Source organism: Salvia hispanica, chromosome 2, assembly GCF_029641045.1.
Source record: "Salvia hispanica isolate PSC_SH4W2 chromosome 2, Shi_PSC_v1, whole genome shotgun sequence".
NCBI lineage: Eukaryota > Viridiplantae > Streptophyta > Magnoliopsida > Lamiales > Lamiaceae > Salvia > Salvia hispanica.
The window spans coordinates 62,532,183-62,559,467 of NC_142693.1; the positions used below are offsets into that span (position 1 = coordinate 62,532,183).

The 27,285-nt window shown below is 31.5% G+C and overlaps 3 protein-coding genes and 2 non-coding genes across 5 annotated transcripts; 2 read left to right on the forward strand and 3 right to left on the reverse strand.

Annotated features, from left to right (window-relative positions):
* Positions 1-1,291: 1,291 nt before the first annotated feature.
* On the reverse strand, positions 1,292-3,569 carry LOC125202230 (LIM domain-containing protein WLIM1). The gene is made up of 5 exons (XM_048100594.2): positions 3,328-3,569; positions 2,457-2,553; positions 2,310-2,353; positions 2,130-2,219; positions 1,292-1,714 (listed from the first exon to the last, which is right to left on the reverse strand). Exons 1-5 carry the CDS (start codon positions 3,460-3,462, stop codon positions 1,523-1,525), a joined length of 558 nt encoding a protein of 185 aa, XP_047956551.1. The 5' UTR covers positions 3,463-3,569; the 3' UTR covers positions 1,292-1,522.
* A 2,086-nt stretch (positions 3,570-5,655) lies between these two features.
* TRNAP-UGG (transfer RNA proline (anticodon UGG)) lies at positions 5,656-5,727 on the forward strand. Its single transcript has one exon. It is a non-coding gene; the product is annotated as a tRNA-Pro (tRNA).
* Positions 5,728-9,950: 4,223 nt separating this feature from the next.
* Positions 9,951-10,053, reverse strand: LOC125202935 (U6 spliceosomal RNA). The gene has a single exon (XR_007173263.1). It is a non-coding gene; the product is annotated as a U6 spliceosomal RNA (small nuclear RNA).
* A 1,142-nt stretch (positions 10,054-11,195) lies between these two features.
* On the reverse strand, positions 11,196-12,482 carry LOC125199629 (uncharacterized). The gene has a single exon (XM_048097587.2). It carries the CDS (start codon positions 12,372-12,374, stop codon positions 11,613-11,615), a length of 762 nt encoding a protein of 253 aa, XP_047953544.1. The 5' UTR covers positions 12,375-12,482; the 3' UTR covers positions 11,196-11,612.
* A 6,397-nt stretch (positions 12,483-18,879) lies between these two features.
* On the forward strand, positions 18,880-21,478 carry LOC125215635 (uncharacterized). Its single transcript, XM_048117114.2, has 4 exons — positions 18,880-19,063; positions 20,916-21,021; positions 21,102-21,152; positions 21,292-21,478. The coding sequence occupies exons 1-3, from the start codon at positions 18,954-18,956 to the stop codon at positions 21,114-21,116; spliced, it is 231 nt and encodes a 76-aa protein (XP_047973071.1). The 5' UTR covers positions 18,880-18,953; the 3' UTR covers positions 21,117-21,152; positions 21,292-21,478.
* The last annotated feature ends 5,807 nt before the right edge of the window (positions 21,479-27,285 follow it).

Genomic DNA, 27,285 nt, shown 5'->3' on the forward strand with positions numbered 1-27,285 from the left:
ATATATATAAGAATGAAAATATCAATTTTTATTTATGAATTTTCACATATCATTTTTCATGACAAATTCATCAATCCGATAGTATTCTATTGTGCTCATTCCAATCAACAGAAATCACATGATTGATCGAACAATCTATTTATAATCGCTCTATATATCATTGTCATCTATGCATTCTTTAGGTGATCTTTAAAAAGATGCTTGCAACGAAATTAATTATTTTTTTTAATACTTTATTAGTCAGAATTATTTGACTAAGATCGATGTCAAACATGAAACTGGTAAAATTTCTGACAGTACACCTAGAAAAAATCTCTAAGATCCCTTCTACGCAAGGCCATTGACTTGGCACATTAAAATGGTAAAATTATTTGACTAAAATAAATAACAAAACCTTTCATCAAATCAAGAACCGTCGTCTTTCCTCACCCTGCTAGACCCGCGATTGAGGTTGCAGTCAAGCACCAGCACTAGGGACCGATACAAGTGGGGCGGCCTAATCACGGGTTTAGGTCCATACCAAGCTATAATTTTTTTTCTTTTCATTATTGCTAAATTAGTTAAAATGGTCCTATTAAAATCATCTTTAAACTGTGCTTTTGGTTTGTCAGGGTGCTTTTGGGGTGTTTTGGCTTTAGCTCTTGTATGCGTGTTTGTTTTGATGCAGTCTTGCAGAGCTTTGTTGGTCGATTTGTTGAACTTTTGGTTACTACCTCGGTAGTTTGAGCATTTTACTTTTATATCAAAAAAATTATTTAAACTTTACTGAATTAGAAACATAGATGAAGACCAATTATTGGAGGTTAAAAGATTGAGATTAGTGAAAGAATAGACTGCAAAATATTGATTTGATTGTACGTGCTAGTTTTAGAATATGTACTCCATATTATTTAGTTAGTCTATGAGAAAATACGTAACAAAATATTACTCCTTTAAATGTAAAGGAGTAACGTTTTATACGTAATCCTTTAATAGTAAATACCAATATTAAGTTGAAATAACAGTCTTTCATATGTAAATTCGTTACTTAATTACACATAAATTAGCAAAAGAAAATTAAAAATTAAAAATTTCAAGTCTGGGCCGACAAATTAACCCAAAACCCAAATAACCAATAACCAAATAGCCTGAGAATTTAATAGGGCTGGCCCAACCTAAATAGATTGAATTTAATGTGTTCCAACATTTTTATAGTGTGATTATTACATGAATTACAAATAGTTTGTTGGAAGAGACATGCATCAGAATCAGAAGTAGAATAAATAATAAATTCGAAAAAACACTATTTCAATTAAAAATTAATACAAAATATATAAAGCTTACTTATGTAGTAATTTTATTTCCAACATCCAAGCTTTATGTAACATCCATCATACACACAAAATGCCTCACTCTCAAAGTTCCCACTGCTTTCCCAATCTCCATTTCATTCTCAAACACAACCAAAAACACAAGACACACAAACACATATAAAATCAATGTGGTCTCAATTCAAACACTATCACATGAGATGGATCATGATCTACACTACACCACTTGTGTTCTTCTCACCTTCCAACTGGCTCAAGTTGCCCTTCTCTTTGATGAGTTGGATGTGGTGGTGCTTGCAGTAGAGCCGCCCCTCATGAGCTATGTAGTTCGAGGGGCTAATTGTGCAACCCCCGTGGGTGCACTTGAAGCAACTCTTGTGGTACGACGTCCCATTCACCGACACCTGCATGATATCACAGTACAAGGTTACATATGATGAGACGAGCCCTTCAAAGTAAGTTCGTCTAAATGTCATAAGTTTGAATCCTGTGTGCATTTAACATTGAGGTTAACTAACGACTCGTTGGTTATTTGAGTTGTTCTCTTTTTAAAATGTGATTCTCTTTACACGGCTTCCTCACATGTGAATCCTTCGCATTTGTTTATATCCAAACCAGATCATCATGACCCCTCTGTCAATGGTATCACTCATGCCCCTTTATTAATAGACTAACAACACACTAGTGAAGTTTCATTCCAAAATCAATTGGTGAAAGAATGATTGACTCAGTAGGTATTTAAGTTGATATCTTTTTACTTCACATTTTCAATCAACAATAATTCAATTGGAATATCTTAACACACCGCTTTTAACTTACCTTCTCAGTCGGGTAGACGGTGTTCTTGCAGGCCAAGCATTTATCCCTTGTCCCAGCAAACATGCTTGAAACTTTTGCAGCATTTGGTTTCTACACCAACACTCAATCTTGATTACTTAAACCAAAAACCATGAAAAAAAAACAAGCTAAAATCTGTTTCAGACACAAGAGTTTGCTTACCTCAAAATCCGAAGGCTTCTCCGGCTTCACAACTTTAGGTGTGCCTGAGGAGATAGAATCATGAGCACAATGTGAGTGTTCTTGTCCAACAAAACATGATTTTTTTGAGGTTGTTACAATGTTTTTCCTTAGCTGAATCAATGATACCTTCGAAGCTTTTGTCGAGGCTGCCAGTTCTCTTGAAGAGCTGATCAAAGTGAGGCCTGCAGTAGAGAACTCCCTCAAAGGAGTTGTAGTTCCCTAGCTGCAATCAACAACACATACTCATTGTTAATTCCCCCTTCATATTCTCACGGTTCCAAAACCAATGGATCATGTGAACCGTAATTGGCCTGTGAAAGAATTATCCTGTTCCGGTTTGAATCATGAACCACTGGTTCTGGTTCCGGAAGATGTAACTCAAATGCTTCTCCAACACTCAAACCTAACTGTCCAAGTCTCCTAAGATCTAAAATTAGCAAAGTTTTAAATTAATTTAGGCGGTTAACCAGAGATTCCGGTTCCTTTTATTCCTGAACCGTAACCGGATTGGCTGAACCGATCTAACCACGGCTCTGAACCAGCAGTGGGTTAAATCCCAGCATCACTGCATTCCTCCATTAGCAAAGTCTTGTTTTATTTGGCTTGAAATTAAGCAAATCTTGAAGAAAAAACTGAGGATTTGAAGTTAATTAGGCCTTAATTCCATGACAAGATCCAAGATTTCTTGCTAAAGTCAAGTTCTTTCCAGCTAGTACACTCATATTCAAATCAAGAAAATCGAAATAGATCGACCCAAAATGCAAAAACTCATTAATGATGATTCAGCTCCATGATTCAGAATCCACATAATAATAAAAATGGGATCTTGAAATACAAGATTCAAAAGTGAAGCCTCCTAATTCTAAGCTCTAGGGCTCAAGCACATAAGCAAACATTTCCAGATTCAATCAAGTAATCCAAAACTCATATCTCTCTCTTACACACACACATAAATGAAAGATAAACATAAAAATTGTGAAGTAAAAAAAGGTGTAACCTTGAGAGTGCCTTTGCAGTGGTGGCATCTAAAGCAAGCCTTGTGGAAGATTCTGTTGTCTGCAGTGAGCTTGTCTACAAGATATACAGTCTTCTCACATGCCATGCATTTCTGGGTAGTGCCTGCAAATGCCATGGTTTCTTCTACAAATGGATTAGTGTGTGTTGTGTGTGTTTTTTGGTTTGAAGAGTAGGGAAGATGGGAGTGAATGTGAGGAGATAAAAGGGATTTTTGTGATGAATGAATAATAATATGAGTGGGTTGCAAGGTTGGAAGAATTTTTTATATGGTCCCATTCTAAAGATATTTACCTACCATTTTTTTTCTTTTGTTTTTTAATTCCTCTTCTCTTTTTTTTTTTTTTTTTTTTTCTGTTTTGGAGCCACTTCAATAATTTTGGAGGCATATGTTTCCATTTTTAAATTCATGAAATTATTTTGAAGAAAATAAGTTGTTTTAGTAAATCAACTTTGTAGAAAAATAATACTTTGTATACATAATCATTAGTCTAAAACATAAGATAATATGTAAAAAGATAATTAGCCACAATACTTCTATTTAAGGTCTGCATGCATGATTTTTTTGTTGGCCCAAAGAGGGAAAAAACCAATAATAAAGTTGAGGAAAATGTCAGATGATAATCCTGAATTATCCAAATGATAGATGAAGCTTAACTCAATTAGTAAAACGGATATCTTCCATTTAATAAGTCAATGAATCGAGTCATTATGAAGAACCATAATTAATAATCTTTAAGGAAACTTGAATTTTTCAAATATGGAGTAGTATTATAGGATAATATGGTGTTGATTAATACATCCATGTCTAGTAATACGAGTCTTATTTTTTTTTATGACTTTTTTAATGTGAAGAAATGTGAATTAAATTTTTTTATTAAAATGTGGGTCTACTAGAAATATTAGTTTTACAATGATATATGAGATCAGTGCAATAAGTTAATGAAATATGATAATTATCTATTAATAATAGTAAAAATGAAATAAGATTCGTATTATTGGATGAATTAAATAAAATGAGACTTCTATTACTAAACGGATGGATAATTATTTAAATATCTATATTGGTTGGTTCAAGAAATTAGAATCATGGGGTTAGTTTCTTTCAAGGTAACCATTAGATTGCGTTATTGTTACTTCAAATATAATTGAAGTCACATTCTTGGTAGCAAGCAACAATTGATTGGCTATTGACTTTTTCTTGACCGATGTAATTTGTTATTTCTTCTAATATCTATTCAATTATAAGTCACATTCCTGGTAGAAAGGCATATAGTAGTTTTTTAGATAAAGATGATTAATAATGGTTTTCTATTTATTAATGCGAGGGAGAAAATGTCATTGTTTAGGGTAAATTTTGACTAAGATTGCTAAGTTTTAGATGATAATATATCAGATTTCGTTTCAACCCAAAATTATATACTACTATTAAAAATATCTAGTTAATTATACATAATAAATGTAGTCACATAAATGGACCATGTAGCATTACTAAAGGTGGAGGCCCACATTGCTGAAATGATAATTCAAAAATTCAAATAATGAAAGTAATTGATGCTTATTGTTTTGCCAGACAGAATTGGTTTGCACCCCCATAAAGATTCATGATTACTCAATTAACTTTTTATACTTTAAAAATCGATATATTTAAAATATTGAGATCTAAATCAATTAGAAGTGAGCTAAATCATTAAGACTAAGATATGAACATATATAATAATGCATTGCACATGTCATACTTATTTGTATTAATTAAATTTCAATTAGTGATAAAGGAGCAATAAAGCAACATATAAAGAAATGATTCTTGAACTTTCCCCTACAAAATGTATAATACATATAGAGGTATAAGTATCATCAATAATTCAAATATTAAATAGTAAAGCCAGATCGACGAATAACATGAATTTTGACTAAAATTTCATGGTGGTCCATTTATTGATATAGATTCAAATTCATGCAAAAAGTATAATAAAAAATTCGAACAGCTAATATATGAAAGCGAGTTAGAATATATGTTTAGATATTTAAAGACACCCTTTCAATGCAAAAAGAAAAACTATTTTTAAATATAAAAAGTTGTCCGAAAAAGGAGAGTCCATTCAATATAATGTTACTTCAATTTCACTTATATTTGAAATGTCCATTACAATATTTTGTTTTCGAAGCATATAATAGTGGCAACAACCATTAGATGCCTTCTCATATTTCCTTAGCTTTATGTATAGATGTTTTTAATCTAATTTTCGAATAAATAATCCGTACTAAAATTATAGATTAGTATTGACAAAGATAGGCTAGTGTACAATTAGGGCATTTGGTCTAGTGGTATGATTCTCGCTTTGGGTGCGAGAGGTCCCGAGTTCGATTCTCGGAATGCCCCTTTTTATCATATTTATTTTGTTTTTTTTTTTATAAATTATCACATATTATTATCAATAATATTCATATATCAAAATTTTTTAATTCCAATCTAGGCTTCACCGATTTGTTTTTGTTACTTTTCCCACGAATTTTCTTCTGTAAGTATCAATAATATTCTAACAATACTCATATTTTAAAATTTTATTATAACCTTACCATCTACTATATATTTTTCACTAGCGAATTGTCAATTTCCTCGTGGAAATGCCAACAAAAGTTGCCATGTAACTAATGAGGCTTTCTATGTGTAATTTTATAAGTTCTGATATAATGTACAGACCAGGAAACAAATTTTGTAGAGTAGTTTAACAAAGTGAAAAGATTAACTCTGGATTGAATATTTAAATAATTACTTTTAAAAGAAAGATTCTGATAAAGTCTTGCTATCATTATACAAGAATTATGTTTGAGATCAATAAATATGTACATAAAATTTTTAATATTATCATTCGACATAGTGTATATGAAAAAATGATTAAGCTATTATACTATCTATATACCATGTTCGACTTTTATTTTGTTTGTTAAAATAAATAATGATCGGAAATTTTTTGGTTTTTCGAGGTTGGTTTAATGATCGGTTATTTAATTACCTAATTAATAGAGCAAATCAGCAAATTATGGTGGGAGAAACAATTGGGAAAGGGTGGGCTAATAGGCTTCTCAATAAGTAGAAGCGTAATGATTGAATTTCATAGTTTCGGCCCAAAAGCCCAAATCCCCAGCCCAACATAAACAAAACACCTCATCTTCTGCACATATTGTAGCATGTTGCTATAAGTGTAGAACCTTTAAACAATTTTTTTTATATCAAGAGTGGAAGGCAAAATGAAAGTTCTATATTTACTTATATTTGATAGGGAAAATAACTCATTTATGTTTGAAATTCTATAATAAAAAATGTTAAAATAATTCATTTATGTTTGAAATTCTATGACAAAAAATGTCAATTTTTTCTTAGAATTCCAAACATAGATGAATTCTTCCCTACCAAACATTACAATAATTTATATCTCTAATTATAGTATCATTTTATATTCTCAAGATAATCTAACTAAAAGTTTGTTGTGTCGCTTGAAACTTTAGACTTCATCAAAAGACTTATTTGATATCGAGATTAGAAGAACGATATTTTATTTTCCATCATTTACAATTTTACATATCAAGTTATGTTGTTTTTCGCTATTCTCGAAAGATTCTAATTAAAGTCAGTCTTGAAACGTTTAACTTAATTAAAAGACTTCTTTGATCTCTAGAGTAGAAAGAAAGATACAAAAAAGGTCTTTATTCATAATCATTTACACATCTAATTTGGTACTAGAATATCGAATTAATTAAAGAGCTTTAGCCTATAAATTTTGGGATCGGAAATATCTTATAAATCATCAAAATATAACAAATTCCAGTAGAGAGAGAGAGAGTAGTAGGTTACACGACTTTTACAAAAAAACAATTTATCACAATGTCGTGAACAAACCGCAGTATCAAGTCCTCTTCTAGATTACCTTGATTTTCAATTTTATTATTCTACTTCTAGATACCTTGATCAATAATTTTTTATATTTTCATGTGTAATTTGACTGGCATGTAAATGGAATTTTCCATGTCATAAATATGTGAAGCTTGAAAATTCTTGCACCACGTGGTGGATAAGTGAGCCATTTTGGATTTATCACATGCTTGGGATTAAATTCTTTGGGATGTTGCACTAATTAAATGATACTAGGACTTAGGAGAGTAGGAACAAAAAATACTAATTTTCCACACACATTAAGAATTTCTTATATTCATATTTAAACATTACTAGTACTTATCATGAAGTGATTGCCGAGCTGTAATAATGCCATTTTTCGTGGGCTAATATTCCTATATATAAACAAAACTAAATAATGCTTTGACTATGTTTGCCTTAGACAGAGTATATGCATTTTAATTTAAAATAAGAATTCTGCCTTCATTTTATAAAAAATAATCAATGATATTTCGATCATTTTCTCATTGTCATTATCGTGATTTAAGCATCCTAATTACTCATTTTGAAGTTATGTGCTAAAAGTACATAATTGTATTGTATCCTTTTGTGAGTAAAATTTTATTGCGTAATATTTTTAGTTTAACTAAAATACGAGTTCAATAAAAAATATCAATTGATGAAAATATATGAGTTTATATAAGGATATGTATTGTAGAAAATATAGAATTGTAAGGTTTTATAACACATTGGTTAACTAGTGTGTTTAAAGTTTAAACAATATGCTATGCCAAATCATATCAATGTCAACATAGGAACATGAGTGATAATGTGGTGTTGGACTTTCTCATTCACGTGGATGAGCCAAAGAATATCCTAAACACCGATATTTTTTTCAGGAGGAGATTCAGCTTGACAGATATTTCGTTTTCTTGTAATTATACTGGATTGTGCTCAACTTTCTATTTTCTGATTGTTATTGCCATATGACCCACTCTTATAGATCAATGTTGTCTTGTCGTGACCTTATTCATCTCTTCTTTTTGTTAATTCGTTGGAGGTGCCATGCAACTTTTTTTCTTAGTACCTATTGTTTTATTTTGGTTTTAATTGGGTAATATTGTGTGGCAGCAATCTATTGTTCTACCTTTACATTTAGAGTTTCTTTGGTCGAAAAATAATACATATACACTACACAGTGGAGAATATGTTACATGCTATAAATGATCATACAAACAATGAATGGTTTCCAATTGATTTGATAGTGAAGAAAATAAATTTATTCGATGATCTATATATTTTTAATGGCCAGAATTGACATGCTGAATACCTAATTGGCGTAACTTAGGAAAGCGAGGTAATAAATTGTATCATATGATACTCACTCGGCAACAATTAATGGCTGTCTATTTATGATTTTACTATACACACATTTTTTGCATTTAAAATAAACTAAACAAATGTAAAAGTATGTTACATAAATATTTATATACAAATTTAGGCAGGACTGATTTAATTTATAAATCAATTACAGATATTAAAGTCACATGTATACAGTACTAATATATGTCCTTTAATTTATTTAATTTTTATAAGATTATTGTTGTATTTAACTTGCCGACGAAGCCTAACTCAAATTAGTGGCAAAGTCGAGGTTTTGGAATTCCGTCTGCATACGAATTACGAAGTGCTAATATGATTTTCCATTTTGTGTAATACTAATGTTGTAATAATATTGTACATATATAACTCGTGTAATTCTGTAAAAAGATTATATTTAAGTTAATATATGATCCAAACATGATTAAATGATCGTGGTAACCTTAAGCTTTTAAAGTGAGAGTCAATAAAATAAACAAATCAAACTCAAATTTATATTATCATTATTCCACTTGTAAGAATCGAGTTTGAATTAATTTAAATGAGTGATTAATTATCTAGTCAGATAAAAAAAAATACCCCTATGTTCAAATATCACTACTAGCCCATTATAAAAACTGAAAAAATAATTATGTAGTCAAAGTCGTTGCCTATAAATTATGTTTCATCTATATATGTTCTTGATTAACGTGGTACAACTAACAAGATATACCAAAATTTCGTCACTCTCTCCCTCATCCATTTCATAAATTAGTAGATACTAATATAGGGAGTAATAGTATATTATACCTTTAGGAAAGTTAAAATAAAAAATAATTTAAATACTGCACATTAATTATAAATGGATCATGTGCTCCACCTTATGAAAATATTTCGTTACACGATTTCAGGAAATTTTTTTGCAATAAAGAATTATTTCATCTACTTCACTAAATTATTATTACATTATACTATATTTAGTCGGGTTGATTGACTCCATCGTGATTACATTATACTCCCTCCGCTCCATAAAAGTTGAGACAAAACTTTTGGATACGGAGATTAAGAATTTATATTAAATAAATAGGAGAGATGAAAAAAGTAAGAAAAATAAGAGAAAGTAAAGTAAATGATGGAATAAAATAAGAGTGATTAGATGTTTTGTCTTTTGATAAAAAAGGAAATGACTCAACTTTATTGGGACGGACTAAAAACGAATACGACTCAACTTTTATGGGACGGAGGGAGTACTAAATTATTGTTAAATTTAATTTTTTAAGTTATCGTCTACCTATTTCAAGAGATAGGGTTCATTTTATTTCTCCTTCGATCGTTTCTCATCATTTTTTTTTTCCAATTTAAATCATTTCTCGATTTATGCATGTCATTCTTACGCATGGGTCATATAAATCTTCTCTGTATCATTCTAATTTTATCGGATGTCATCAAAGGGACGATCGTTTCTCATCATTTATTGTTAGTAAAGTTACACCATCTCTGCCTTCCATTGTTGGCACGTTCGATTCTCTGAATTTTGTGTACTATCTATATGTAACCATATTTTTCTTTTGCATAATAAAAAAAAATTAAAAAAAGAAAACCGGTAGCAGTTGGTAGCTTGCAAGTCACTCTACCTAATTATTTAATATCCAGCCGCCATATATATATGGTAGTAATAAACGAAAATAGGGGTCCCAACTTAGTAGAATTGTTATATTTTTGTGACTTATCATGATTTATGATTATCTTGATTTGCATTATCTAACTAAAATTTATGGGCCATATTTGACCGTTTTGGCTTTGGGTGAGTGACATCATAGCACTCTTCTAGAAGTATAGACTGCAAGAGGGATCAATGACGCCATAATTATTATGAAAACAATTAGGAAAAATATCACTCTCTTCGTCCCAATTTAAAAGTCATGTTTTGTCATTTTTATTTGTCCCAACTTAAGAGTCCTATTTAAAATTTACCATATCTGAACATAAAATTTAACTTTATTGTTGATAAAATTTACACTCAAATGTTATTACTTTCATAAAAATATAACAAAATAAAATCTTAGATATACAAAAAGTCAAAATGGTCTCACTTTCTATTAACCCACTTTAATTTTTACATACTCCAATAATCACTACCTCACTTCATCTATTACACATTTCAACAATTTTTTAAAATTCCCTAACTAAATTGCACTTAACAAATGGGACGGAGGAAGTAGAAATATAGGTTGCTAAAATCTTCAGGTGTAGGCGTTCAGAATTTAATAAATAAACCAAACACTACCGAGTAAATTAGGTATTCCCTATTTACATAGGTTGATTGGACATATTGAAAATATATTTATAAGTTGGACTAGTTCATCAAATCAACAAATTAAAACATTATTTAACTTGGTAATAACATCAAAATATTTGACTAATGCATTAATTTACCATGTTCGACTAAGATTTGATGTTCTAATAATTGGATATCTTTCTTCCATGTCAATTTTACAGAAACACCGACTAATTGATATAAGAAGCTTTCATATGAAAAAAAACTTGTCACTACTTCGAATCATATTCGAGAAACATCCACTATGAAAAAAAAAATCGAACCGCAAAAAACAAAATTAAAATTCTCTTGATTCACTTCTACAATAACAATTTCTCTGATAATATAATCATTTAGTGGCGAATCCTGAACATAATTTTGATACATAAAATCAATGCGGATTTGGCATGCATTTCCGTTCATGTTAGTTTTCTCATTTTCTGATCAACCTAATCATCGGTGAGTCAGCCGCCCCTCCGGCCCCTACCAAATCGGCCGGTGCCGTCGTCTTATTGTTACTCGTATGAAACTACGATCATAATATGAACCATATATGTTACATTTTCCGATTCATTTCACCTAACTTCATAATTTTCCAAAAAAGAAAATTAAATTAAACTATTTACATCATCCGATCGACTTTCAACAAAATTGAAAACAAAATAAAGTTCAAAATCTTCACCAAATTCATGATGTTTTACTGCAATTGAAGTTGAACTCGATTCAGTCCATTGATCACGCTTTTCGGCGAAGAAGGACCTTCACTATTCACAACCGCTATCTTCTCACTCTTCCCCCTCACATACTCCTTCTTCCTCTTCGGTTTCCTCTCACTAGAAACCGCCGCCACGCCGCTCCCTCCGGCGATCGTCGGAGCCAAATACCACCCGATCGACGTGCACAGTATCGCAAACGACCGGCCGTAGATAGCGAGAAACACCAGAATCAGCACCACCATCACCGGGAAATAGAAATGAGGCTGTTTCAGATCCTCAATTTTCAAACTCCCCTTGCACCTCAGCGATCTCTTCTTCCTCATCGATTTCTCTCTCTTCGCCTCAATCGCCGGCGCAATCGCCTCCTCCGCGGCGCTGAAACTGCGCTGGTCGTTGAAATTCTTCACCGATTTAGGCGAATTATTCTTCTCCTTGAGCTTGACGACGATCGGCTTAACGACGTCGGAATCGCCGGCGTAGACGAATCGGACGAAGGAGATCTCTTCGGATCCTCTCTGCGTGTAGATCTTCTGCTTCTTATCGTCGAGATCTGCTAGGAGCGCGTAGAATTTGTCGAGGCCTCGGTCTGCGTAGGGATTTTTGGTGCCGCTGTCTCTCCCCAAAATTCGGCAGAAGCTGGTGCTCCGGCGCGAGCGCTTCGGCGTGGGGCAGGGGCTGGCGTAGGCTTCGTGATCGCCGCCTTCATCTTGATTGCTGAAACTTCCACTTCCGCAAATGAACATCTGCGAATTTTTTTTGGATGATTTGGTTGAATTGGAAGCAGAAAGTGAGGGGGATGAGTAGGGGATATATATGTGGGGAGACGTGGGCGAATTAGTCAAAGAAATGGTAGTTTTTCTATGGGATAATCTGAGATATCATTGGAAGCTTCTATTTTCTTGCTTATTGTATTTATGGAAGTTTTGACTGAGGAATTAGCGCCATGTTTGAACATGGCCCCTAATTTAAGTGATTTGAGTGTTATTTATTGCGTTGGGATAATAATACGGATTACTCCCTCCGTTCTATAGTAATGGAGGCGTTTCTTTTCAGCATGGAGATTAAGAAAAATTGTGTTAGGTGAGTTAAATAAAGAGAGAACAAAGTGGAAAATGAAAAAGGTAGAAACATGAAGAGAGAAAAAAGTAAGAGAGTGTAAAATAGATGTGGAAAAATGTGTTGATTTTTTTACTAAAAAGGGATTTGATTCTATTACTATGGAACGTATTAAAATGACAAAATGACTCTATTACTATGAAATGGAGGGAGTATTAGATTAGAAACATGAGTAATGTTCAATGTTTTCAGTGAAATTATTAGTTCGCAGTTCAATTAATCGGGCGAGTTGGATTATTGATCAAGCTGAAATACCATTATGGATAAAGGTAGTGTATATAATCTTGACTTGGACCATGTTTTTATACTACATATAAAGAGGAGTAGGAGTAGAATGGTACGTAAAATAATACAGAGAAGAGTCTTTTTGTTCATATTCTTTTTTTTTATTTTAATTTTTCTCCACTTTAACTATTCCCTACGTCTCTTCTTACTCGCACTTTTCATTTTAGGTTGTAAATTTGAGATTGATTTTTTAGTGTAATTAAATTAGAATTTTAAGTGTAATGAGATATTACTTAATAAATGACATCTTAACTTAATCTAACATATTAATTAAATACATTAATTCTAACTTTAACTATAAATAGTGTAAGTAGTTTGTGACGAGCCGAAATGGAAGAGTGCAAGTAACATGTGACGAAGAGAGTATTTATTAGTCATTTCTTTTTTGCACTTGTTTTTAAAAAATGATAATAATAAATAGTAGTTAAAGTGAAGAGAGAGTAAAGTAAGAGTCTTCTCGTTCATACTCTCTCTCTTACTTTACTTTCTCTACACTTTAACTATTTATTAGTATAATTTTTTCAATACGAGTGCAAAAAAAAAGACTCAAATAACGTGGAATAGAGGGAGTAGTAAATAGTATATATTGATTTTATGAATTCTAGTACTTTTAAGTAACAAACCATTCATATTTAAATCATATAGTACATATTAATAGTTATCTTTAAAACAAAATATACTTAGGCCATGTTTGGTTGCTAGGATTCTGTCTGAGAAAGTAATCCGATTCCTTAAAATGTATTTGTTTCGATTTTTTAATTAAACTGGGAAAGTAATCAGAATTCGAGAACAAGGAAAGTTAGTACTCCCTCCGTTCCATAAAAGTTGAGTCGTATTCCTTTTTAATCCGTCCCAACAAAGTTGAGTCATTTCCTTTTTTAACAAAAGACAAAACATCTAATCACTCTTACTTTATTCTATCATTTACTTTATTCTCTCTTATCTTTCCTACTTTATTCATCTCTCCTATTTATTTAATATAAATTCTTAATCTCCGTGCCCAAAAGTTTTGTATCAACTTTTATGGGACGGAGGGAGTACAACTTTCCAAAATTCTGAATCCTAACTTTTCTTAGGTATTCTTTTTCCCAGTTCTAGGATTCTTACATATTTAAGCAATATAATATAGTTTTATTATAATAATAATAATAATAATTATTATTATTATTATTATTAATGACAATATTTTTAAAATAATTTAAAATTATAAATCATACTTAATTTTACTATAATAAATAACTATAATTAAAATTATCATAATTATAACTAAAAATTAATAATTTATTAAATAATTAAAATATAATTATATAATACAAATTGTTTAATAAAGAATAATTATTATATTTTATAAATTAATAATTCATCAATAAAATCATAGTGTAATTTTAATTTATAAAAATTATTCAATTATAATATCCTTAAATATTATAATTATAATATAATAATTATTATATTTAATATTATAATAAATGAGTATAATACTCCATATAACTATAATTATGATTGTATTATTATATATTATGATGGATGATTTATATTTAAATTATCTAATGATAAATATAATAATTATTATTTATAATTAATAAAATATTAAAAATTTTACAATATTCTAAAAAATAATAAGTATATTTTTAGTTTGATGTTTAAATTAAATATAAATTTAAAATCTTGATATTGTCCAAACACAGAAAAGTAGAGTTACTAGGAATCGTATTCCCAGGATTCATTTTCTCAGGAATCATTTTCCTTGCTAACTTTACTTTCCCGCCAACCAAACATGGCCTTAAGTTAACTATAGGCGGTACTCAAATTTTGTAATTTTATGATAACTATAGATATATGTATGTAAAGAAAGAGAAAAGTGTAATTTTTGTGAGGTTTTTTTAGATCGTATTAGCGTAGTTTTTTGTGTTTTGTATATTTAATTAGATTTTAATACCGTACAAATATTTTGACATTAAAAATATTAAAAAATCAAAGCTAAATGGAATCAAGAAAGGACTGAAGCCCCTGCCAAGTGAAAAAGATTCTTTTCAAGTTGAATTAATCGTCAAAATGTTGATACTTTGTGTAAATCGTTACGCAAAAATCCGCATCATAACATCGAAATAAATGAGAGTTTAAAATCTGACTTTTATGATACATAGTCTCTACCAAATAAATTTATGCGTCCACCCCAATATCGATACGTACACATTCACGACCCGACATTTGTATGATTGTTGTAATGATAATTCAACATGTATATATGAACATGAAGTCTCTTGGACCGTGTTGTGCCACAGATGTTACTAGGGACCAACTGCAATTTAATTTGATTTGAAGTGGTCCTTACACTAAGAAGGAAATTTGAGTATCTTAAACAAGATGTACATTGTTAATGAAATTAGATAAATGAAGCAGGACGTGACATGTGGAATTGAATCCCTACTCTACTAGTCTAAGGTAACTATCTTGAAAATACATTACATTTTCGTTAACACGGTTTTGGTGTGAAACACAAGTAACCTAAAATGTTGATTTTATCCAATTTTATATATAATTGACTGGTTCTTTTTTCTCATTGGTTCTAAGATCTATTTCAAATTTCGGTTCTTGATTTCTTCCATGGGTTGATACGAATTTTCGCTTGTTAAACTCCGGTGTAAGTTTGTAAACATATATGGAATATTATTGGATAATAGCTATAAAAGAATTTTCTTTGGGAAACGAAAATTGTTAGTCCAAATTATCAAAAGGTATACTAATATCAAGAGAAGGAATTAATCTACGTATCTCAACCGGGAGAACATGTCATTCATCAGGGTGATATTGAAATGACGTATGTTTAGTTTGATGACTTTGATCTAATTATTGAGTATTGAATAGTTTAAAATGTTTTGTATTGTAGCTTGAAATAAAATGACCAAATAATAGAGAAATGTCGTTTTTATAGACTAAAGTCTATTATGTATTTTTTATTCTAAATATATGATAGTTTTACGATTTTGATCAAACGTGTTATGTTCGTTATCTTTTGATTTTTATGAATTTATTTATAACGTTAATAAAACATATTGAAAAAATTTTGGAAAATATTGAGAGAGGGTGCAATTTAACACAAAATTATAATGCTAATTGCTGAGTAAGACTTATTGCGTCAAAATTGAGTTGATCGTTAAAATTTTAAAAAAAATGTGGATACAATCATTAACAGCTGAATTTATAAATAATGAACTCAATTGACAAAATAAGACATTCAAAGTTCAAACAACTCCGCCATAAATTGTGACCAGGGTAACGCGTTTAAAAAATGTTGAAGATATATTCGAAATTAGTAAGGGATAATTAAAGCAATTAATGTAGAGTAGGGTATAATTGTTAACAAATCTAATTATGCGACTCTATATATTGCTCCATTGCCATAACCAATACCAACTCTCTATCCTAGTGCTTTTTTTTTTTATCTTTAACCTATTTATTTACTTTTAATTAATAATAGTACTATAATCATTTTTTTATATTTTATGAATTTTATAAAAAAAAACTTGTGTCGTCGGCTGCTAAAATTATTTTGAATGAAGGGATTCAGAACTAATATACCCACTCTATGTCTCACAAAAAGTGGAGCATCTCTATTCTGGCACGGGAATTTTGTAATGTTGTTTCGTGACTTAAGTAAAGTGAATCAAGTAAAAGAGAGGGAAAAAGTAAAAAGAATGATTCTATTTTTAGAATGACAAATTTCAAAAAAGAAAATAGCTTATTTGGTGTGGGACCCAGGGAGTATAATCATGCTCGTGAACATGTATAGTGTATTCGTGTCTTTCACAAAGAATGAAATTGAAATCACGATTCATTAAATATAATTTAAAATTAGTTAGTAGTATGATATTTGCATAGCAATGATGTCTCGTTTTTCATTTTCATTTATTTAATTTCTTACATGGGAATGAACAATTATGTTTATGAAAAAAACAATGGAAAAAAAAGAAATGGGAACATATCTACACTAACCGCAAATATCTCTAATTTAACTGGGCCTTAACCCAATACTAGTGGTCCAGTACAACTCTGTTGGCCCATTGATCTTAATTGGGCTGGGTCAGTAGCTTTATTAACTGAGTGCAAAAACTAATTTTGATAATATAATCAAATCTTTTTCACCAACGGGTTGTAGCGTAGTTGGCAGTGTGGAATTGTGGTGATTTTGAGGTCACGGATTCAAACCCCACCACCCGCTTAGGAGACTTAATTCACGAGCCCGATCAAGCAGGATTAATCCGATTCCGCTGAAGGCGGATTCGGAACACCTTTGATCAAACAAAAATAAAATAAAATAAAAAATCTCTTTCACAAGTCTCGTTTGCTAGTATGATAACCACTCTTTATAATACAGTCCTAGTCACATAAATTTCAATTGGGTCAAAACCTAACCTCCTAAATAGTTATAATGGTTTGGTTGAGAGCTCTATATAAGACAAATTTAATCTTTAAAAATTACTACATTTAAAATCCATTTATGGTAGTTGAGGTGAGACATTGGTGAAATTGGGACAGATGAGAGTGAAAGTTCATGTATATTGAGTTGTTATTAGCCAACTAATCTTGTTCGTCATTTTATTGACTTGAATATTTTATAAGATAATAAAAGAATTCATATATATTGTGTTTATATTTGAATGTACTGTATGTGTTACTGTTGGTCAATTTATTTATATTGAAATGGAAAAAATTGGTTAACATCATAACTATTTACAAATAAGAAGCTGAATTACTAATGACGTTGCTAAAGTTTTTTTATTACTAATAAGTACTAATTACAATTTACAACTATGGAATTATAAAATGGGTGGTTGGATGGCTACATAAAGTATAGTTATAAATTTATAATAAAAGATAGGTAGTCTTAATTAGTACTAGTAGTATTTGTTAGGGTAAAGGCCAAAATTAGTCCGAACGTATAGTCATTTTACTTTTTTTGTCATAAATTTTATCTTTTAGATTTTTTGGTCCTGCATATATGGAAATTTGATCATTTTGGTCCTCGGTCAATAGTTCCGTTAAAAACTAACGGTCAATCTAATTTTGACCAAATTAAACTCTTAATTCTAATTTCTAATTCACTAATTAATCTCCTAATTATTTTAACAAAATCAGATTTTGGTCATCCCACTTTTCCATCACAATCTTTCTAAATCAGATTACATTATTTCGAAATATTGCACACAAACCTTATAATTAGTAGTATTACTTTTTTGCTTAGAGAGGGGGGAAGGAATGAAATCTAAGATGAGACAAAGAATAATCTTTTGGTCTTTGAACAATATTCTCGTGTTATTTCTAACACATGAGTTAAATAGTCATTAATTGGAGTTGATAGACATTAGCATCAACAATATCCACTTTATTACTAAATCATCAAGAAATTCTTTAATTAATTGAAAGACTAAATTTATTTTGTGAAGTTAGGTGTCTGATTTTAAATTAAATGGAGTTTTACATTGTGTTGACTTTGTTTTTTAAAATTCTTTCAGAACCTCTTCAAGTAAATAGAAAAGTCTTTTCAAATTAAAATTTTAATAATAGAATTAATTTAATAAGAAAATACTAATTCATAATAAAATTGACTTGAATAAAATTGATACAATTCGATTTAGCATTGAGAACAAAGTCATTTTAAATTACAAAGTTCTATTTCATAGTTTTATTAAAATAAATCTTTTTTTTTTTCATAATGAAACAAAGTCGTTTGGTATTCTACTATTTCAAATGTTGATGAATTTAATTTAAATAAATTTTATAATTAAAATACAGTAAAGCTCTAATATTTTATAGCGTGTTTAGAACATTAATACAATCTGGTAACAGAAATTAAATTGACTTCACATATCCATAAATTGAATCAAATCAATCACAGATAGATAGAGGAGAATCGTGAGATGGGTTGCTTCGCTTGTTTCGATGGCGGAAGCAAGCAGCGTCGACGCGAAGAGGATCGTTTAGCCTCCGAAGAAGCCCGCGCCAAAGCCGCCGAAGCTGCCCAGAAAAGGTTTTCTTCTTTTCCTTTCAATCTCTATGTTTTGAGTTAATTTCTATGCATTTTTTTTGTCGAATTAGGGCCTTTAGCTCTTGATTGGAGCAATTTTTACTTATCTCGGACTGCGATCGCATGAATTGGGAAATGATTATTTGGACGTAGTTGATCAAGATTGCTTTTTTAGAAAAGGTTTGATCTTGGAGTAGTAATTTAGTTGGGATTATTGATTTCGTTATTTTTTATTTCTGAATTCCATTTTATGAATTTGGTTGTTTTGATCGCTGTTATTGGTAGTATTTGACCTGATTTATGGAGATTTTTGTTCAATTCTTGTAATAGTTCATTGGTGCAGATTGCTACAAGTTTCATATGCTTCTTTGAATTGATGAGCTAGTTTAGTATGAGCTGTGTGTGAGGTGTTGTGAAAGGAAATAGAGGAGATTAGGAAGGTTCCAGAATGGAAACGTATCGAAAAAACACTTTTCTATGGTGTCTATTTTCATTGATATGTGTTGTGGATTGATGAGTGTTTCGAATAGATATCGAATTCGAAATCTTGTGTGCCGTTGCCTCCTACTGCTTGAAATGTCTGTATTGATAAGCAGAAAATGTGAATGCTCGATTGGAACTCGTAATGCTTATTGCTTTTGGTGTTGTTATCCTTCTATTGATGCCACTGCAAAGACTTCATCAATGATTAAACTTATTATTAAAAATGTTGTCTTTTTTCCCCCTTTCTGATTTATAAGAATAGTTTTGTAATGTATTTGATCTTTTTTCTTGATAAATAATGTATGCACAGATGATTAAAGGGAATAGAGAAGACTAGGAAGGTCACTGAATAGAAACTAGTCGAAAAGGCGCTTGTATGGCGTCTGCATTTTCATTGATTTGTGTCATAGATGAATGAGCATATCGAATATATAGCAAGTTTGAAACCTTGTGTTTCGTTGCGAGGGCCTCTCCTACTAGTTGAAATGTGTGTAGTCACTGTAGTGATGAACAGAAACTGTGACTCATAATGCTTACTTTTCTAATAATGCTACTGAAATGACTTCATCAATGATTAAACTCATAATGAAAATGTGTTTTTTTCCCTTGCTGATTTATACAAACAGTTTTTTAACAAATGTGATCTTTTTTTTCTTGATAAATCATGTCCATGATGATGATGAATGATGATGAGGATTTATAGATTACTACAGGAAGCTTCACGAATTTGGTAGATTTTCTTGGTAAGGTAGGTTAGGTCGTGGGATGATAAATCCTTATGAGTCACAAGCATAACGAGGAGCGTAGATGTATGTGTTAATTAGATTGTGTCACTCAAAAGGAGCATGTCTCATAAAACAACGGTGTCTATGATTATTGCTGAATGGCCTTAAGATCCGTAAGAATTTAGTCAAAAGACACAATAGATATGTTTGAGACAATGTCACTCTCTACAGAAACCAAAAGGGATAGCCAGAACCGTAATGCGGAACTTAGGTGCCTTTTGGCGATTTAGCCCACCAACGTCAAATTCAGATGTTAATTACAATAAGTAATTTAGAACAGTTCTTGGAAATGTTAACTATTTTAGTTCCGTTTTCTCGGAGCTTCTGTCTGAGAAGTTGCGTTATAGTAGGGATAGCACGGTCATGAAGCAAAGAAAAGTATGTAAAATATGACCATTTTGAGTCGTTTAGAATGTTATGATGCCACTTGCTCTTGAATAAATAACCAGCTTGCCTGACAGCTTCCGAAAAATGTTGTGTCATTATGTTCACATTGAGTCGTTGAATAAATTGACTGTTAGAATCATTAATACGTATGGCATTATGTTCAAACATTGTGTAATATGCCTTTACGACCCCGGTTGTAGGCAAGAGCAATTTGAGCAATCAGCAGCAGGAAGAGCTGCAAAAGCGCAGATAGCGGCTGCTGCAAAACAAAACGCAAACACTAACAAAGGCGAACCAGTTCTTAAGGTAATGGTAATGGTCCAAGTTGCAGATTCTGATTTACGATGCTTCAAGTTGCTGATTTTCATTTCTTACTATAACTGCAGTGGCAAATGGGATGAGGTTACACTTCATCGATAGACCTTCAACTGTACTAAGTGAGTATACCAATTTTTGTTTGCACAATGTTTTCGACTTTGCCCATTATTACCACTGTATAAACTCCTCTCGACTTCTTAAGTGCTCGTAAGGCCACTCGACTTGATTATGTAACTTTTCTAATTTTTTTTCCTGCAGATTTATGAAGTTTGGCAAAGTTAATCCATCTATGAATGTGGAGTAGACATCTTTTTATTCTTAAAATTGCAAGTCTCTGTATAGGAAGTGTGGATAAGCCTAATAATTTCTCTTTGTATTATGTTAACTTATTGCTCTGTAACTTTTGTTATTGTTATATAATATGATGATTCTCACTTTTCTTGAATGATAGGAGTGTGTTTTCTGAAAGATCACCATTATACTGACGACTCGAACCCTCAACCTATTACCAACTAAATCGTGTTTCAATCATTAGATAAAATAAACTGTGCAATTGTGAAAGATTAAAATTTTAGGGACTTGAGCAATTTAGGTTTTTGGAATCACTATATTTGTAGATATGAATATTCAATCCATTCTCAAATCATTCTATAATAAGGGCTATTCCCAAATCAGGAAGGTATGATAATATTAATAGTGGAATTAGAAAACGAAACTTGGAATGTTAGATAGTGAAAAAATCATCTTTGGGGTGTCGGAGGAAAATAGCGATGCGCATATGTTAGGGGAGTATTTGTTTTTAGTTACTAGTGGACTACTCTTCCCGTCCCATTAAAATGTGAGTGAGAATGAGTCAGTGGAATATGAGGTCTATTACTAAAAATGATAGTAAAAAGTGAAACGGGACAAATTTTGTGGAATGGATAGAAATAGAAAAATGTACTCCCTCCGTCCCAAGATATTAGACCCATATACTATTTTGAATTGTCGCAACATACTTGAGCCATTTCTATTTATGATAAAAATTTACTTTATTACCAACTTCACTTACACCACTAAACAATATCTCCTAAATTCCTGTGCCCAAAAGAAAGAGGTCTAATATCTTGGGACGGATGGGGTAACAAACTTTCTGAGAGAGAGGGAGTATGTATGATGTAGAGGCTTGTTACTTCTTGAAGGTTTGGTGGGGTTTTGATTTGTGGCTGGAGGCATTTGAGGTGTGCTCTTTTGTGATTTTGGTGTTTTTTTCTTTCTTTCTTTTTCTATATGGTATTTCTGTTTTTCTATTGTTGGTGTCTTGTTCTTGGTCGAGTGGGTGGTGTGGTTTTTTTGTTGAGCGATGCCTCGGGATCGGGTTGTTGCTGGCTTGTAGTGTTAATTAATTAAATAAATAAGGAAGGGGACAAAACATCATATTGCTCTTTAAAATTAGTTTCTGAACTGAATTTTTGTTTTATTTATTCATATTTACATTTGTTTTCGTCTCTTTCTAAGAACTAACAATTTTTCTAAATTTTATTTTCTTTTGTTTATACAGTAAGTTTCTTTGTTAACTATGATTAATAAATAAATAAAAACTCAAAATGGTTTGGGGGAAGAACAACCCGTGACACAAACATCAAATAAAGGATTTCTCACCACATTTCTCTCTTCATTTCTCACCTCATTTCTCTCTTCATTTCTCACCTCTATTAATCAACGGATATATCTTCACCGGCAATTGCATCCCCGATCTTGTCCAATTCGGTATCACACTCACACTCAAATACTATAATTAAATCTTACTTCCTCCGTCCCACTTTAGGAGTCCCGGTCACTTTTGCACACCCGTTTTGTAAAAAGCATAATAAATAGTTAAAGTGGAGAAATGGTAAAGTAAGAGAGAGAATAATGTAGATAAAACTTATCTACATTATTCTCTCTCTTACTTTACCATTTCTCCACTTTAACTATTTATTATGATTTTTACAAAATGGATGTATAAAAGTGACTGGGACTCCTAAAATGGGACGGAGGGAGTACTTTTTAGTTTAACATACCATATATATAGAGAGAAGTAATGCGAGTAGTATTCAATTTGATATTTTGATGAATGATAGATAAATTGTCACATTTCATCTAGTCATGCATACATAATATTTGATGCAAAAATATGGACTGGACAAAGACTACCATATTTAATGAAAAAATGTAATAGATACATCATTCACGAGCATCACATTTTTATTATCCCATTCCCAAATCTCATTCATTCCCAACTTTATAGATATCATGGAGGAGGAGACTCCACACGAGTTACCACTAGGAGGCCAATCTATTTCCTTGACAATTTATCATCTTTGGAAAATCAAAGAGAATAGCAATCACACTTTGTCGGTTTGAGCGGTATTGGAAAAAATGTGAAGGTGGGGTCGACTGGTTCTGTCACGATCGCATTTTCTAAGAATAGAAAATTCAGTTGATGGCGCCTAAGGGAGGTTTAAAGAAGCAAAGCGGAACTAAGAAGAGGGTCCGGTCATTGCTCAACGGCCACACCGCACGATCAAGAGACCAACTCCCTCAAAGATTACGTTTGAGCTCTACATATCGTTAGTTGCTAAGTAGCAGTTAATTAGTAGTTATTTTATTAGTGCAGTAGTGGTCATTAGTAGTTAATTTAGTAGTGTATTAGTGGTTTAGTGGCCACTTTCTAGTTTGTTAGGATAGTCATTTCCGTTTCCAAGTTTGCTATAAATATGCCTTCTTGTAATTGCTATGAATGATCAAGAAAGAAGAATCTATTCATCTATTTTGCAATTGTCGTAGAGTAATATAGTTGGAGTAAGAACCTACTCAAACGGTTCCATCTATAATATTGGTTCTTTCATTGAGACGTTTGTTAATAAAAATAATTCATAGAAATTACAAGAAGGCCTATTTATAGCAAACTTGGAAACGGAAATGACTATCCTAACAAACTAGAAAGTGGCCACTAAACCAGTGGCGGATCCAGGATCCGGAAACGGAGGGGGCGGAATATATAGTATTGGCTTGATTTAGTACGAATATGGCTATTTTTTCGTTGTTCAGGACGACACCGGAGGCAAACGGAAGGGGCAGACATGGTAATTTTACGTCCCGATAAGAGGAAAATAGTCGCATAGAGGGGGCGACCTGCCTCCCCCCCCCCCGGCCACTGCACTAAACCACTAATGCACTACGAAATTAACTACTAATAACCACTACTGCACTAATAAAATAATTGTTCCCTCCGTCCCATAAAGATTGTCCCCTTTTCCATTTCTATCTGTTCCACAAAGTTTGTCTCATTTCATTTTTACTATTTTTGGTAGTGGACCTCATATTCCACCAACTCATTCCTACTCACATTTTATTATAAAACTAATACTTTAAAAGTAGGACCCACATCCCACCGACTTTTTCAACTTACTTTTCATTACATTTCTTAAAACCTGTGTCGGGTCAAAGTGAGAGTATCTTTGTGGGACGGATGAAGTACTAATTAACTGCTACTTAGCAACTAACTATTCCTAGAAATATGTAGAGCTCAAACATATTCTTTTAAGGTTAGTTGGTCTCTGTGGCCAAGCAATGACCGGGTCAACTGGCTGATTTGTAGTTAGGCCTGGACTCGTATCATCTTGCAGCTCCACCTCTCACTTTTTTGGTATTTGTTGAGATGTATATATAGACAGTGGTGGATCCAGGATTTTCATTCTAAGGGTACGGTTATATCAATTTCGCGCTTCATAATTGATTTTTTATCTTCACTTTACTAATACATGTCTTTAGTATTTCTCAGATAAGAAGATTCACTATCCCAAAAAATATAATAATTGGAAAACGATAAAAATGAAAAAAATATTAAAAAGGAGTGGAAAACACTTAAAAATTCAATGCATGACAAATATAAAAAATTAAATATATTAGGATTAAGCTTTAGAAAATATTGAGATGATAAGAAAATTTATTATATTAATAGAAATTTTTAACAAAATTATAATAGAAAATTAGAGGCATTATGTATATTTTTAAATGCATGAGTAATGGCTAAAAAAGTTGGATAATATGAAGAGGAGAAGAATACAGCAAAAAACGCCCTTGCCCAAGCACGAACCCCTACCACTGAGCCATTACTGTGAATTATTTGTTATTGGATCCTATATTATATTATAATGAGAATTTGGGGATTTGTTCTATTCTCCCTCCGCCAGCGGCCAGACAAAGAATCAACCGTGACCAACGAGGACATTGGCCTTATGAGTGGTTTATTGTTACATACTAAAAGTAAAAACTTTGTCTCCATCATTTATGATAGACTTGTTTAAACCAGAAAAGATGTTTAGCTCAATTTTGGTTTCATGTCGTACTTTTAATAAAACACTTATAATGGAGTAAATTAATTTATGTTTATTTTAAGAAATCGAAGTGGAAAAATTACATACGCTAGTTCTGAATTTATCATGTTTTTAACTAACAGTAGCATTCTCTTTGTTTAAGCCACTTTTTTATTTGCTTGAGATAACAACTATAACGAAATACTTTATTAAAAAAGTAGTTGAATGTGAATCCATATATCTAGTTTTTATTACAAATACAAGAGTAATGAGTAAATGCAAATGTGAAAACTAGACTGAGCCGATCCAACCCCATTTCAGCCTAGGTTGCTTGAGATCGGCTCAGCCTTGGCCCATGACAGAAACAAGTTGGACTGGACTCAGTTTCTTTCTTTGAATCTCGATTAAGTTCAACCTAGGTCTATTGGTAAGTCTATTTACTATTTGTAGTAAAAAATGACTCATATTGTCGAACCAATGGAACAATATTAAACGTTATCCTGCTTGGGTAGAATAAATCCTACTAGTTGATAGTTAAAAAAGTAAACTAAAATCATCTACAAAGTTTAAATTGAAGGATACAATTAAATACTCACTTTGTCTCATTAAATATGAAACGTTTGCATTTTCACACATATTTTGAAAAAATGATAATAAATCATTAAAGTGAAGAAAAAATAAAGTAAAAAATAGAATAATGTAAAGCAGACTCTCCTCTACATTATTATCTCTCTTACTTTATTTTTTCACCACTTTGGTTGTTTATTATAATTTATTCCAAACAAGTGCGCAAAAGCAAACGTTGCATATTTAATGGGACAGAGAGAGTATAACAATGTTTGGTATAATAGATTTGTAACTATGTTATAATTGGATTTGAAGCTATAAATAATTTAATTTAAATTAGTCCTGATTTTTATTTTGAGTGCATTATATGTAGTGTGTGCAGTAGGTGTATAGTGTGTAGAGTGTGCGCGCGTATTTGCAGTGTGTGTGTAGTGTTTGGAATCTAGTATTTTTTAATTCCCTCGTTCTATTCCATCATACCAAACATAGTATGGGTAATCGATTGCTTTGACATAGTATTTCCGGGAGTGGATATAAATGGAGGCGACGCTGTTTTCGCATACTCATACATAACCACGATCGCCACAGTTGGTGAGGCGGAAAGGGAAGCTAATATTGTGAATGAGGCCACATGAAGAAGGGGTGCAGTTTGCATAATTACAAGTTCGAAAGAGAATGAAGAAAGATGAACATGTGAGGAAGAGGAGGTTCTGAGGAAGAGGAGGTTCTGAGTGATCATCATTCTTTCTTCATACTTTTACACCACAAAACTCACATCTTGAGATCTAAGACCAAGTAAAAAAAGTGATTACTTTTTTCTTCTTCTAATTTTGTTTTGTTGACTTTGGAGTAGGATTTAAATGACTATTTAGCATATCACTATCAACAATAATGGAAAACCAACTGCATTATCAGATTGAATCTTGGATTAAGTTCTCAAGTAATAGGAGTATTAAATAGTACTCCTTCCGTCCTAAGGTAGTTGAGTCGTTTCTTTTTTGCACTCGTTTTATTAAAATGATAATATCCATTTTAACTATTTATTATTATTTTTACAACAAATGCGAAAAAGAAACTGACTCAAGTATACAAATTACTCTTTTATTGTCCAAGAAAAATAGACAATACACATTTTATTGAGGTAAATGAAAGTAAAATACGCTCAAAAGAAAGAAGAGAAGACTTAGTCCCACTTAGACTAAGATTTGTGATTGTGAAAAAAGAAAGAAGAGAAGACTTAGTCAAGGGTTTATCATTTATGGGAGAAATTAGTACAAGCAAAACTTTGACTAATCTAGAAGAGAAGACTTATAAGTCTTTCTTTATTGGTTTTCTTCTCTATTAA

Coding starts and splice junctions, on each gene's coding strand:
- LOC125202230 (XM_048100594.2), bottom strand. CDS start 3,462: ATGGCATTTGCAGGCACTACCCAGAAATGCATGGCATGTGAGAAGACT. Junction 2,554..3,327: donor ACTGCAAAGGCACTCTCAAG/GTTACACCTTTT, acceptor TGTTGATTGCAG/CTAGGGAACTACAACTCCTT. Junction 1,715..2,129: donor CCGTCTACCCGACTGAGAAG/GTAAGTTAAAAG, acceptor GATATCATGCAG/GTGTCGGTGAATGGGACGTC.
- LOC125199629 (XM_048097587.2), bottom strand. CDS start 12,374: ATGTTCATTTGCGGAAGTGGAAGTTTCAGCAATCAAGATGAAGGCGGC.
- LOC125215635 (XM_048117114.2), top strand. CDS start 18,954: ATGGGTTGCTTCGCTTGTTTCGATGGCGGAAGCAAGCAGCGTCGACGC. Junction 19,064..20,915: donor GCCGAAGCTGCCCAGAAAAG/GTTTTCTTCTTT, acceptor CCCCGGTTGTAG/GCAAGAGCAATTTGAGCAAT.